Source organism: Cupressus sempervirens, chromosome 3 (genome assembly GCF_028749045.1).
Source record: "Cupressus sempervirens isolate cs-2001-9-10 chromosome 3, ASM2874904v1, whole genome shotgun sequence".
Lineage (NCBI taxonomy): Eukaryota > Viridiplantae > Streptophyta > Pinopsida > Cupressales > Cupressaceae > Cupressus > Cupressus sempervirens.
In genome coordinates, this window is record NC_143120.1 from 1,062,124,848 (window position 1) to 1,062,138,904 (window position 14,057).

Genomic DNA, 14,057 nt, shown 5'->3' on the forward strand with positions numbered 1-14,057 from the left:
TGTTTTAAAACATAATCATTAATAGAAATACTCCATAAATTATTCATCATCCAAACCCTGAAAATTATTAAAACTAGTACATGCAACAGAACTTTATGTCCATCTCCAGGTACTTATGTAATCACAGCTCCAGCCTATTAACTGGAACATAACAATTAGAGATATGCAGAAACGAGAAATGCTTAATGTTCAATATTACAAAGGCTACATACAGAATTAGACATGTGTCCTGACCAGCACTTTATTGGAAAGTGCATTGCCAATTAGAATATAGTCTGCAATTTAAAAAAGTCTCAACCTAAATCCTTGGGTGTACAAGCCCCATCATGGATTAATGACATTTTTCAAACTCTGTCAATTCAGTTTATTAAACAGCGACTTTCTATATCCAGTTTCAAAGGACAAACAGACTGGATTGAAAAAATTAGAATAGGTCATGTATCACGCTAACTTCAGATCATCCAAAGAAAGATTTCCACGTGCTAAAAATACTTGTGAACAAAAAAGGTGGCTGAATTATATACCTGAGTCACAATGCTAAGGTATTGGTCTCAATGTTGATGGCTCCAAGAAAACATCATCGGATGTGTTTTATTTCAAACAAAAATATCATGTACACATAATTCTTGAGTGCAAGATGGAATTGCAAAGACCCATTAACAATTGAGGGATAAAACAACAAAATAGATAAGGCGCTTTCTACAGATACAGTATAATACACCACCTGCCATTGTGTTGGAATACCTAAGGAAACCCCTTTTCCTTCATCTCAGTGTGTAAATACAAACAATACAGATTGATTTCGGGAACGGAGCCATGAGAAAAGGGCAGAAATGTTTCTTTCCGCTTGTCCATGAAGACGGCTGGAAAGGCAATTGGACACACCAATCTGTCCTCAGAGAAACAGAGGAATCCAAAGCATGGCACAGGATCACATACTCAACAACCAGTAAAATGCTATGGAAGGGATTTGGCACGCTGGCTGCTCATTGGCCCTGGCAATCCCTCAAATAAATCTAAAAGATAATTTTCCAATTCTTCGGGTGTATATTTAAGATACCTTTCTACATGTCTCTCACCTTCTAAGTACACCCCAAATCGACCCACAAAGGATCGATAAGCTGGTAGAAGTTTCTCAGTAATGGAGATACGCAGCTCCTCGCGAAGCTGAGGATCAGGGACAGTCCAGTTTGTTTGAGTCTTATAAACCTCTTCAAAGACAGTATTGAATCTCTTGAACCTCTCTTTGAGTGCCCCCTTTGATGCACTCCCGGAATATGTGCCAGTGAATTGTATCCCTTCATCTTTGAGGCAGGACAAAACCTTGTTCCAGGCAGCCCTCTGATAATTTGTTGCATATTGCCTGACCTGACCACTGTGTTTCCTGACCCAATCATCACCCAGGTGTGTTATGAGCTCAGAGCCCCTGACCTTCTGCACGATGTAGCGGAAATTGTTCATCAAGAAAAGATAGGTGAGGGCAGAGTCCTTGTACAGCTTGGATTTGCCATCAAGGTTATGTTTCAGAAGCTCTAGAATTAAAAACAACTGCTGAGCCATGGGAGAGAGATTCATGGCTGCTGCATCCTCATTATATTGACATTCCTCTAAAACTCCTAAGCCTCCTATTAGCCCCTTATTATCTACTCCAGGCTCGGCCAAAAAGGATTTACTAGAAGGACTACTGGTCTGTTCTTTTTTACAAACAAAAAGTGATTTCAACGTATCCATGTAGTCAAACAGAAACTTAATGTAATTCATAACATAACGAGTCACGGGATGAATTGCCCCTCCAGGGATCGGTCTTTTGGAAGTCTCCCTTTGAATTGCATTAGCAAACTCCTTAAATGTAGATCTGGCTGCTTCACCCAATTTGACCAGAATTCCTGAGGCCTCTTCCCCGATGGCTTCGGCATCACAAAAGATATAATTAATATCAAGCACCATATCAGAGAGGGTCTCGTACATGTCCAGAATCCGAAAGAGTTTTTCAGGTGACCGTCGGCTTAGAGCCACAGCCTCACTGAAACTCAAAAGCCGCATCATTGGAGCCCTGCATGTCTCAGAAAAAACAAACTCTCTGGCAGAAGAATCCATATCTTCGAATATCTGATTACACATGTCTTTTTCTCTGGCAAACAAAACTCTAACTGCAATTTTGATTGCTTGAACCCACTTCTTTATTTTATCCTCTAATTGATCCCACCCGATTTTCTGAATGTCCTCAATGCTAAGCTTCTCCACACCTAAGTTAATTAAGTTTTCATCCAGGATGGTACGCCTAGCACTGGAATAGATCTGGTAACACTCCTGCTCACGATTACCTGCAATAATATTTGATATTAAAAGTGGGCTAGAAAATGTGTATAGATTAAAAAAGAAAATTAAAATTTGATTTGCTTGAATGTAAATTCTATTCAATAGAGCGGAGTACTCATGAAACATCAGAACTGCGTCTCTTTCAAGAGGGGGATTACTTTTGATCATCCCCAAAAACCCAAATGAGGATATGATTACTAGACCTTAATTTTAGTAAATAGATTGATAAAAAAAATCTTTACCCTTAAATGTTTCACTGTCATGAGCTCCAGAAGTCCAGGCAGCAGAACGGTACAACGCCAGCTATAATTTAAAAAGCATTTTCTCTGATGAGTACAAGTATTTAAAGACAATTATTCATTAAATTCATTCCTCAGGCAATAAAGTAGCTTGTGATCATGTAACTGAACAACTAGACTATGACACTATGTTAAATAAGCTCGGTACAACTGCATCCTACTGAGACTCAATTAAACCTAGTTATTCCAACAGCTGGGAGGTCGCACCTAATTGCTACCAGTTAGCCCTAGCTCTCCAAGCATCTGAGATGTTGCACATGATCAACCAGATATATAACTAATTTTTTCAGCACTTCAAAATGCATTTGAATTGTAAGGCATCATTCCTGATTGGCCCCAATTAGCCCTAATTCTTCCAGTATCTACACATTTGCACCTGATAAGGCCAAATCGAAATGACAAAAGTTTCATTTACGTCCAGAGTTACACTTCAATGGTCCCACTTACATTATACTTGCTTGCTTCCAATTTTCTTGGAAAGAAGCTACTAAAAGGGCAGCACACCTTTCAGTGAGATGTTGAGGGGTTTGTCTCTCCCTTCTATTGATTCTAATTCAAGTCATTATTAGGGGTACAACGACTAGAGGCGATGTTTGAGCTTTGATATGAAAGCATCAAAAAGCCCCTGGCCTAACTGCAGAATATCCATATTGTCAAGGATGCGCCAATGGAACTAAACGAACCATTCAAGCTCTGCTATGAAAGAATCAAAGAGCCTGTACCATGACTGTCGAATAGGCCTAAGCCCGGTACAGCTGCATCCTACTGAGACTCAATTAAACCTAGTTATTCCAACAGCTGGGAGGTTGCACCTAATTGTTACCAATTAACCCTAGCTCTCCAAGCATCTGAGATATTGCACTTGATCAGCCAGACATATATCTAATTTTTTCAACACTTGAAAATGCATTTGAATTGTAAGGTATCATTCCTGATTGGCCCCAATTAGCCCTAATTCTTCCAGTATCTGCACATTTGCTCCTGATAAGGGCAAATCGAAATGACAAAAGTTTCTTTTATGTCCAGAGTTACACTTCAATGGTCCCACTTACATTATACTTGCTTGCTTCCAATTTTCTCGGAAAGAAGCTACTAAAAGGGCAGCACACCTTTCAGTGAGATGTTGAGGGGTTTGTCTCTCCCTTGTTTTGATTCTAATTCAAGTCATTATTAGGGGTACAAAGACTAGAGGCGATGTTTGAGCTTTGATATGAAAGCATCAAAAAGCCCCTGGCCTAACTGCAGAATAGCCATATCGTCAAGGATGCGACAATGGAACTAAACGAACCATTGAAGCTCTGCTATGAAAGAATCAAAGAGCCTGTACCGTGACTGTCGAATAGACCTATGGGCGGGGTTTCAAAGACTGCAACATTCGAACGTCACCATGAAAGAACCAAAAAGTCTATGGCCTCACTACACGATAGCCCAATGGTCGGTGTAACAGAGTTGAGCGGTCGAGGTAATAGAGTTAAGACCAGAGGCAACGATAGAGCTTTACTACTAAGAGAATGAAAATCCTCGTGGTCTGAAAACCTCATAATCTCATGGTCAGACTAACAAAGACTGGAGCTTAGAACGAATCGAATAGACCAAGCCCCGACTCAGAATCGCCCCATTCATCCCTATTCTTCCCAAATCTCCTCTACTGAATGGCAATATCAAAAAGCAAAGTGCCTCGAGTGACAGCTCCCGCATTTTGCCGCATTTTTTCTCAATCTAAAGAAAGCACGATATGCAACAGAGGAAAGGCAAATCAACGAGGTAAATAATCGGCTCCTTTAAATCCTCTTTAAATCAATCAATGACCCTGCCCAGGTTAACCGAGATTAAAAATAATACTCGAAGCTAAGTGAGTACTGCTACAAATTTCCTCTTTGCTAGCAAATTCCATTCCATTACAAATTTCAATCAACCGTAGTAATCATAGTGACACAATGGGTAAAGCTACAAAATAGAATCCTTCAAAAAAATTACACTAAACTACTTGAGTCGTGACAAACAATCAATTCAATGTTACCTGCAATCAGCCGCTTTGCGATTTCCCTGAGCTCCGTGACGATCAAATGAAGCCGTCCATCACCGCTAAAGCTGTCGCTGTCGCAGGCGACCGAGCCGCTGAAATCTTCATCTTCCTCTTCAATCTCTTCCTCATCATGAGCTCCCTGCTCCTGGTCATCGCCCTGGGGGGGAAATTTAAATGAAACCCTAGTAGGCGCAAAGGAAAGACGGTGGCTCTGAGGCTGAAGGGTTTCCCTGTGACTGAGCAAGGCATGGCGGAATTCTTGTGAGAGCCGGCGCATGGCGACGGAATGCACGCTCTGCGCGCGCTCGAGAGTATTGTTGGGCTTATCAGCATCGGTCACATGGAGCGCGTTCATCAGGTTATGGATTTGATCAACGGCCTCGAGATAAGCCCTGGCCTGGTCAGGAGACCCGTCCCAGATCATTTCCTGGGCATTCCGCGACGAAGCGGCAGAATTGGGGGAATCCCATTTGAGAAGCAGCTCCTGGGCAGAGATTAGGCGGTCTTCGAGGTGGGCTTCCAGGCGGTTTGTGATGTTGGAAAAACGGTGGTCGAAGGTTGAGAGGATGTTGAGCATGTCCTGTGTCATGCCATGACTGGTGCCAAGCTTAATCACGATCTGCTCGGCCGTCGCGATCACTCTTTCTTCTCCATCCACTTCAGACTCCATCAAAATCTCCCGCTTTTCTTCCTCTCCCCCCTTTCTCTGCTGCCACCTGGAACTGCACTACACTACACCACAATCACTGCTCTTCCACTTTCATGGCGTGTACTCTGCTGTGCGATCCAGATGAGATTACATCGCATCGCACTCCCGTTTTGTTTGTTTGTATTGCTGCGGGTGAATACCGCAGGCCGCACTGCTCAAAATCCGCGCTTTGTTTAGAATGTCTGTATAAACTTCCGCTACTCCCTAGAAAAAAAAATGGACGTACGTATGTATCGTCGGTGGTTGTTTTTTGTCAAACATTTGGCCTCTCTATTTCCCCGCTGTTTTTTATTGACCGGACGAGGAAACCGCTAATTGGACCGTCCATTCACTCCCTTACGCTAAGTATTTAACCTTCTTTTCTCTCTTCCTTTTGAAAAATATTAACAAATTTGTTTTGTTGGCTGTTTTTTTCCTAAGCTCTTTGTTGACCAACATTTACTTGTGTGGTGTTCTTAACCATATGCCACGCCAACATATACTACTACCCTATTGAGTTCTTGTTAAATAGTTGTTATTAGTCTAAGTGATTGATTAAATCGATTATAATCTTGTACTTGTACCTATTGTTGGTTTCCATGGACACGCCCATATCTTTGGTGATGATAAGATCTATCCAATCCTCTCAAATTTATGTAAGATTTAATTAATCTTTATCATCAAGGAAAATAAAGCAACAATCACTTATATTTTTTGGGAAAATAAATTGTTAAGTTATTTATTAATTATAAAACTCTTTCAACTCGTGGAAAATGTGATTTATGAATTCAATTGTGTTTAGTTGTATATTGTTTCTATCATTAATATTAGTATATTTGTACAATTTGTGAAAAATTAATTATTATTTTTGGATTAGATTGTGTGAATTTTTGGTGTCAATGTTTTAGATCATATATTGTGATCCATTACGAGGAGAAGAGAGAGCATAAGAAAATTGATGGATCCTTAAAATATTGGTACAAAAAAATTTCTACACAGCTTAACTTAGAAATTTCTTACAATTAAAAAAAATTGAGAAAGCACTAAAAATTTTAATAGTTTGGGAATTTAAATTTAAAATAATTTTTTAAGTAAGATTTAGTGATTAGATCTTTAGGAGTTTTCTATACTTTCTTTATATTACATTAGATTTTTTGGCAATTGACCATATATAAGGGCATGAATATTGTCATTGATGGCAACATATTCATCTAGTAAGGTTGCTTGGAGTAATGAATTCTTTTGGTTTTGATTGACCATAAAAAATGACATTATGTAGCAGGAAAACTATCAGCGATAAAGATTATTTTTATCAACGAGCTTAGCATAGTAAGTTTTATTGGCCACAATTTTGAATATAGTTAGAATGAAGTATGAATATGACGTTAGTATGCTCACTTGTGTTATTGTGGTGATAGGTACATGTTTTGGTTAAAGAATGTGAAGACATGTTTCTATCGCAATATACAAGATGAGCGACAAAGAACTAGCATTTTGGCCTAAGGAATTGAATTGCTTTGTCAATTCAATTACTTTGAAATGCATGAATGACATCATAAATGTTAGCCCTTAGTTAGCAAGTTTTAATAATTAGTTTTGAAAACGTGCTACATGTTTCATCATTTAGGTCGATTGGATAAAGTGTTTAGAAGGGTATATTAAGGGGTCAATTTTCACATGCGAAGTATAGAATGATATGTTAATGATATGTGAGCTTTAAAGATGATGTTGTGATGTTATTTTGATTATCAGATGCGAGTATTTGTTGTATGGGTAGGATGAAATGCAAGATATACAAAGGACTAATCAAATATGGAGATATTGGTATAGTTACTTTTGGTATTGTTCTATTACTCATTGTATAGATTGTATATCATTTTAGAGAAGTGAGCTCCCATTGTATTGCAACTCCTAATAAGGTTGAGATCTCTAACAAGGTCTAGTCTTCTTACAAGGACTAATGTACTAAATGTATGTAATGACTTATAATAGGGTCAAAACTCCTAACGGGGAACTTTCAAATTAGTGCATTATTATTGGTATCATCCCCACCAAGGTTTTCCCTTGGCTGGGTTTCCTTGAAAATAAATCATAGTGTTATGAGTCTCTTATTTTTTATGCGCTTTACTTTTTAGTATTTTTATTTGTGGATGCATATGGTTAAGTTTTGAAATATTTAGTTGGTGTAAAAACTTTGCAATATTGATTCACCCACTCTTTTAGTATTGGTTATTTCTAACAATTTGTATCAGAGCTATGTTACTTAGAAAAAGTTTCATGGCATGAGGAGAATCTTGATGGATACTAATGATTTTTAAGGCAACTTTGAAGCAGCTCTTGAAGAATTGGACAAAGCTAATGAAGAAACAAAAAGATTAAAGATGAAGCTCAAAGATGCACAAGACTACATTAAGAAGATCAAGGACCAGATAGATATCACAGAGATAAAAAGAAAGTAGCTAGTTGAACAAATCAAGGAGCCTAAATTAGATAAGGAATAAGATTTGATTGCTAAACTCAAGAAAGAAAATTAGGAACTCAGACATGAACTTGTAGTCACATCATTTTAGTTGGCTAAGGTAGCTAAAGAAGGAAAAACTCAAAAAGAAAAATTTGAAGCATATAAAAAAGGTAAAGCTAATGAATGCAAAGATTTGAACACCCAACTCGGAAAAGTAAAATCTAAACTTGATGATTCAAAGCTTAAATTTAAGGAACTTGAGAAATACACTAATACTGTCAAAGGTGGGCTTATTGAGACTAAGTTACATCTTGAGAAGTTATATTCAACTATTGAAAAACTTGATGAACAACTGATACCACAAAAGCTTAAAGGAGACGTGATTGTAATTGGACATATTTAAGGGGAATGTTCGAAGGAATTAAAAAATATTTAATTGAACAATAACGTATGCATGATCCTTATCAGACAACAATTCATATTGAAGAACCAAAAACAAAAAAGAGACAATTCAAAGGAAGATGTTATGCATGCAACAAATATGGACACATTAAGAAAGATTTTTAAATGATATTAATACTAAACCATTTACTGGATATTGTTTCAATTGTTAACTTTATGGACATAAATCACATGAACATAATTAACCTAATCAATGACCTAATGGAAGAGAAAATGAAAGACCAAATGTGATTGCAAGAAGACTTTTGGGAATCAACAATGTCATACACAATGGTGTCACACGCTACAAGTGTAATAATTTTTGACACATGGCCAAAGATTGCAGATTGGAAGTGAATTAGAATAAACTAGGTATTTAAACTATGTCTTGTGTGTTATAATTGCAATGATTTAGGACACACAACTAGAAATTGCAAATTCAATGGATTTGTAAACAATGTGAGAACACGTAATGTCAAAAGGAGCAGTTATGTTATAAAAAGGAATAATAGCATCAATACAACTCAGTGTGAAAACATAAATGAGATCTGTGTAAAGGAAAGAAATGCTAGAAAGGGTAAGGTATGGAAAGAAAAAGAGAAGATTGGTGTAGAAAACAAAGGAGATTGGAGAGATTGTGAAAGTGTCTTGAAGTAATTCTTGCAAGCCCTAGTTCGGGCGTCATTGGGTATTTATGTGAATTATGAGCTTTTCATTTATGGTGTTTGTAGTTGTTGTTGAGTTGGAAAGTATGGATAAACCATAATTTTATGATGTCAAAGATATACCTAAGTGTCAATTAAAAAACATCTTATTAAGTCCATGGAGGAAGACCCTGAGGGTGCATTCTCGCAAACCACATAGGGCGTACTTCATGTCGAGCACATAAGTGGTGCAGGAGCACCCATACATTCAATGTGCTTTATGTTAAAGATATTGTAATAAGGTTTAGAGGCTATAAGCCATGTTAGGTTGAACCTAATTAGGACCCATTTTGGTTAGGAACCCTTAATGGTGACCTTAGTCAACTTTGGGGCACTGAACTACCAAGGGTGTGTTGAAAATAATCAAGACTAGCTAGGTTACTGAGAGGGGAGGAATGAATCAGTAACCTTAAAAAATTTAAATCAATTCAGTACTTAATCCATTCATCATTCATTCATCTAATCTATTGTATGCATGAGAAAGATAAACATTTATAACACATGAACACAGAATTTTGGTGACCTAGAAACCTTCCAAATAGAAAGTAAAATTGGGGTGGGGATGATACCCACAAAACTTCGCTACTGCAGTATGAAGTTAGCCTGTTAGGGCTTACATTGATCACTTCTGATGATCTGCCCTGTTAAGAGCAATTTGGACTACTAGATCCACCTTGTTAGAGGATTTTCAAACATACAATGAAGTATGCACTTTGTTAGGAGATTTATACTAAGATTGTTAAGTCTACGCTATTAAAGGATTTACAAAACTGATTCACCTGTTAGGATGAAACAATGGATCTACTTACAACTTGATTGCTGATTAGATCCTTGAAGTACAGATCACCTCTTGTGACTGATGAATCTTGACTGCTCCTTGTAGACCTTGTTGAATACTCTGCTCTGTTGTTGATTCGCATTCTTCTCAAAGCATTACATGCCCATTCCTTGATACACATATACTCTCATATTGAAAATGATATAATACACTACATATATATCATTCCAATAATTAGAATTGCAAGGTTGGCCAAAACATAAGCAAACAAAATATTACTGAGTCAGCCAAACAGTAGAAAATTCGGGTTCTTCAAGCTGACTTGGTGACCTTTTGATACTCGGCATCCATTGCATTACTCAGCATCATCATGCACTCGGTAGAACTAGAAGCTCGGTCCATACTAATCACACAACGTAGCTTAGAACTCGGTAACCATTGGAGACTCGGTAGATATAGTGTCACTCAATAAAAATGAAATCCTTCGTTTACCTTGCTTTCACTCGGTAAACACTACACTTTAATCACTTGGTAAACACTAGCTTCCATCACTCAAACTGATGACTCGATAGACACTGTGAAGCTCAATGAACACTGTAGGCTCGGTAGATACTGTTGGACTACACACTCACTCAGTAGCTTTAGGAATGCTCGGTGTGAACTACTTAAGTGATGACCCTACAAGATAACCACTGAATGCTCGTTATACACTATAGATAGAGTGATGAGCTTGATAATCATTCAGAGTCGAATAAGTGTTGTCACTAATGAAAAATACAATATAATGCCAGCAATCTCCCCCTTTGGCATTAGTGACAAAAAAATTTTAAAAAACACTTATGAGCCAAACATTATGTACACTGATATACTGGATTTGATTTTTCAAAATTGATCTTTATAAACCTGTTGTATATACATTTCTTACATGTCTTTACATATCTCCCCCATACATATGGCATGGTATATACATGGCTTATCATTGTACATATATCAATCTATTATATTCTCCCTTATTTTCTCCATTGTCTCTTACTCCTCTTTGACTTTTACTATCTCTTACTCACAATAATCTCCCCCTTTTTTGACAATAATGCCAAAGGTAATCATACTTATACAGAGACACCAAAATGTGAGAGAAACTCATAATGTACCTTAAGAATAAGAGCTAATGTCTTATCCCAGTTCTCTTGCAAAATTTTGCAGATATGAAGTGCAACCTGGACTTCTGCTGATAGTTCTATCATATGATCTGCAACTGAAAAATTATTATCATGGATCAATGTTTTTGAATAAGCAATGCCCTTCTGCATTGTGTCCATGATAGGAAGGATCATGTTTTGGATGTCTATTAGTGTAGACCGGATCCTTGCTTTCTCTCTTAATAATTCTGCCTGCATGTCTGACAGGAATATGATCTTTATGTGATGTGCGGACCTTGAACTGGGGTCAAGCTGCAACTTTTGAGCACTGACCTTCAGATCCTCATCAATTTTATTCAATTTTACCTTTATTTCTTTTATGTACTCGGTAACATCACATAGCTTGGCAAAAAGGGATGTTACATTTGTAAAAGAATTTTCAAGATTAGCCAAAATTGTAGAAAGTTATGTCTGCTTAATGGCTATTTGTTGAGCAATATGCTCAAGCACTTTATTGTCAAACTTTTTCTCTACCTTTTCTATAAGCTTCTCTTGGCCAGAAGTGTCCTCATTGAAATTTTGTATGGCCTCTTCTAATTGTAACAAAATGTGTTGAGATGAATCCACATCAACACCTATTGCCTCAATAATTATATTTTTAGCATTTTCAATTATAGTGAATTCTCTATCTCTCTCATCTCTAAGTTGTTTCTGCCTTGCTCTTTTCTCTAAAAGCTGACTGACCAGTCTCATTTCATCAACTGTGGTAGTATCCAAATCTATCTTAGGTATAATAATTTCCTTGTCCAAGTCTATATCTTTATCAATTGCCTTGCCAATAAGCAGAAGTTTTAGTGGAGTCTTTGGTTTTACTTCAGTGCTTACTTCCTTGGATTTAGAAATAGAAACAATAGTTGATGAAGTTGGACTAGCAGAAAAAACTTGAAATTGGTACAGTTGAAGCTATGGATGACAAAACTATAGAACAAACTGGCAAACTTACTGTACATGCTGCAATAGATGACTCGAGAGCTGATAAAGAGGGTTGCAGCTTGGTAGATGAAGTGCTTGACACTTCCATTGAAGATACTTGCAGCGGGGAGGTGACAGGCGATGATTGAGCTATTGATGTGGCAATTGTGCTCACAGTCTCACTTGCAGAAGCTATCTCCATAGTAGATGTAACAGTCTTTGGTGGAGAGTGAGGAAGGGATGCAATAACTTCTGCTACAATTTTTACTGGATCTTCTTCATCCTTGTCTTCCTCTTCAGCTTCATCATCATCCTTTAGTGCCTGATAGTCCTTATCATCAAAAGTGACACATGGAGCATTATCTTCTTCATCATTGTCACTGTCATCATCATCATCTTTGATTTCTACAGGATCATTACTTGGCTTATGTAGATGATAGATGTTCTTCCACATTTCTGTAGCATCCTTAACTACACGCTCAATATCTTTTATCAAAATTAAACAAGTATGAAACCTTATTGTCATCTTTCTTCATTCTTCTTCATTGCTTCCTTTACCTCTGCACTGGTAAGGCTCAGTAGCAACTGTCTCAAAGATTGTTCATATATATCTTTTGCAATTTGCATAATTGATTCCCATCTAGGTTGTAATCTTGCTAGTAACTCATTAGAAATTTGAGAGGCAATTTGATCAGGGGAATATTTCCATTTTCCAATCTTGGAGAGTACTAGCTCCTCAATTTGCATTTTCTCAACATCTATTCTGGTTTCATATTTTAAAGCCTTGAAGTTTGAGATTCTTGCACCTTCTTCCATTTGTTTCAATCTTTTTTGGAAGGTGAGAGGGGGTTTACTGAATATAACTTCACTGCCTCCTTTCTTCTTTGATCTTCTGGTAAACACAACTGTGGAGGCTTTGGGTGGCTTGGTAATGATTACCTTGCCCTTCTTTATGATTAGCTCTGCCTCTTTCTTAGATTCATCCTCTTCTAATTCCTACTCCTCTTCTTTGTCTTCACCTTGTCCCTCGATAATCATTAAGGGCTCGAATAAGTATTGTCACTAATGACAAATACAATATAATGCCAATAGGGTGTCAATATTGTAAATAATTCTTAGACATGGTGTTTAGGGGTTAGTTAGGAGTTACCAAAATTTTTGTGGTGTATTGAATCACTTAGTGGTTAATATGAGCACAAAGGAAGCAAAAATGCAAAGTTGCTCAAAAGTTACAACTTTGCAACTTTTGCAAAAATGTTACAAGAATGCATAAAAAAATCTATAAACCAGTTGTGATGAGGTGTAACTATTACAAGATCCATGTAAAAGGCCTTGGAAATAAATTATGAAGGTTACTAATAGATATTAGCAGTAAGTTTTGTGCAAGTTTTCATAGTGTTTTCACTATGTTTTTCTATTATTTTGCATACAAACTTGTGGTGTACGACCTTGTATGGATTGGCATAACCTATAACCAATTAAATCAGATAGCCAGGCATACTAGCTACCCAAGGCACTTAGTGTGAGGTTTTGAAGTTGCACCAATAAAGAGAGCCATGGTTTTGAAGTTTGTTTGGTCTTAAATCCTTGAAAACCTAGGGTTTGAATAAAAAATGGCTATATCCTAGCATTCCATGGTTGGAATCTCAAAATATTCCTTGGAATCCTAAGATAGGATGTATATTATTGTTCCATTACAATTTTGGAGTTGATTGATTTGTCAATTCTAAAGTGATGCCTTAGGTTGATCATTGGGTTGTGGTCAGCTAGGAAGCTGAGAAAGAAGGTTAATATCCTTGCAATGAGGATGGAATTGTATAATATAATGGTGTATTAGGATTATTAGTGAAGGTGTGAACCCCTTGTGAATTCCCAAAACTATAGGCAAGTTGATTGGTGAAGGCTTTTAGTAAAATCTTACAAATTTGGTCCTAGTTAGTAAAATAAGCCTAATCTAGCACAATCTGGGTTAGTTGGGTTAGGAGAAAAACTTAGTTCCCATCCTCTAATATGGTTTAGTAGCCCTAAATGTTGGAAGTATAAGGTAGGAAAGGTCACTAAGAAGGGAGGGGTGAATTAGGAACCAATAAAACTTTATCTTACTTTACCAATTAATCCTTCATATTCTAATCTATTTGCATGCATGAAAAAATGAAGGCAAATAAATATTCATAACACTTTGAAACAAGATATGCTGACCCAGAAACCTTCCAATTAGAAAGTAAAACTA

The 14,057-nt window shown here is 37.1% G+C and overlaps 1 protein-coding gene across 1 annotated transcript; it reads right to left on the reverse strand.

Annotated features, from left to right (window-relative positions):
• Nucleotides 1-557: 557 nt before the first annotated feature.
• LOC149570399 (exocyst complex component EXO70B1-like) lies at nucleotides 558-5,782 on the reverse strand. The gene is made up of 2 exons (XM_089823045.1): nucleotides 4,639-5,782; nucleotides 558-2,324 (listed from the first exon to the last, which is right to left on the reverse strand). Exons 1-2 carry the CDS (start codon nucleotides 5,312-5,314, stop codon nucleotides 958-960), a joined length of 2,043 nt encoding a protein of 680 aa, XP_089679171.1. The 5' UTR covers nucleotides 5,315-5,782; the 3' UTR covers nucleotides 558-957.
• Nucleotides 5,783-14,057: the final 8,275 nt, after the last annotated feature.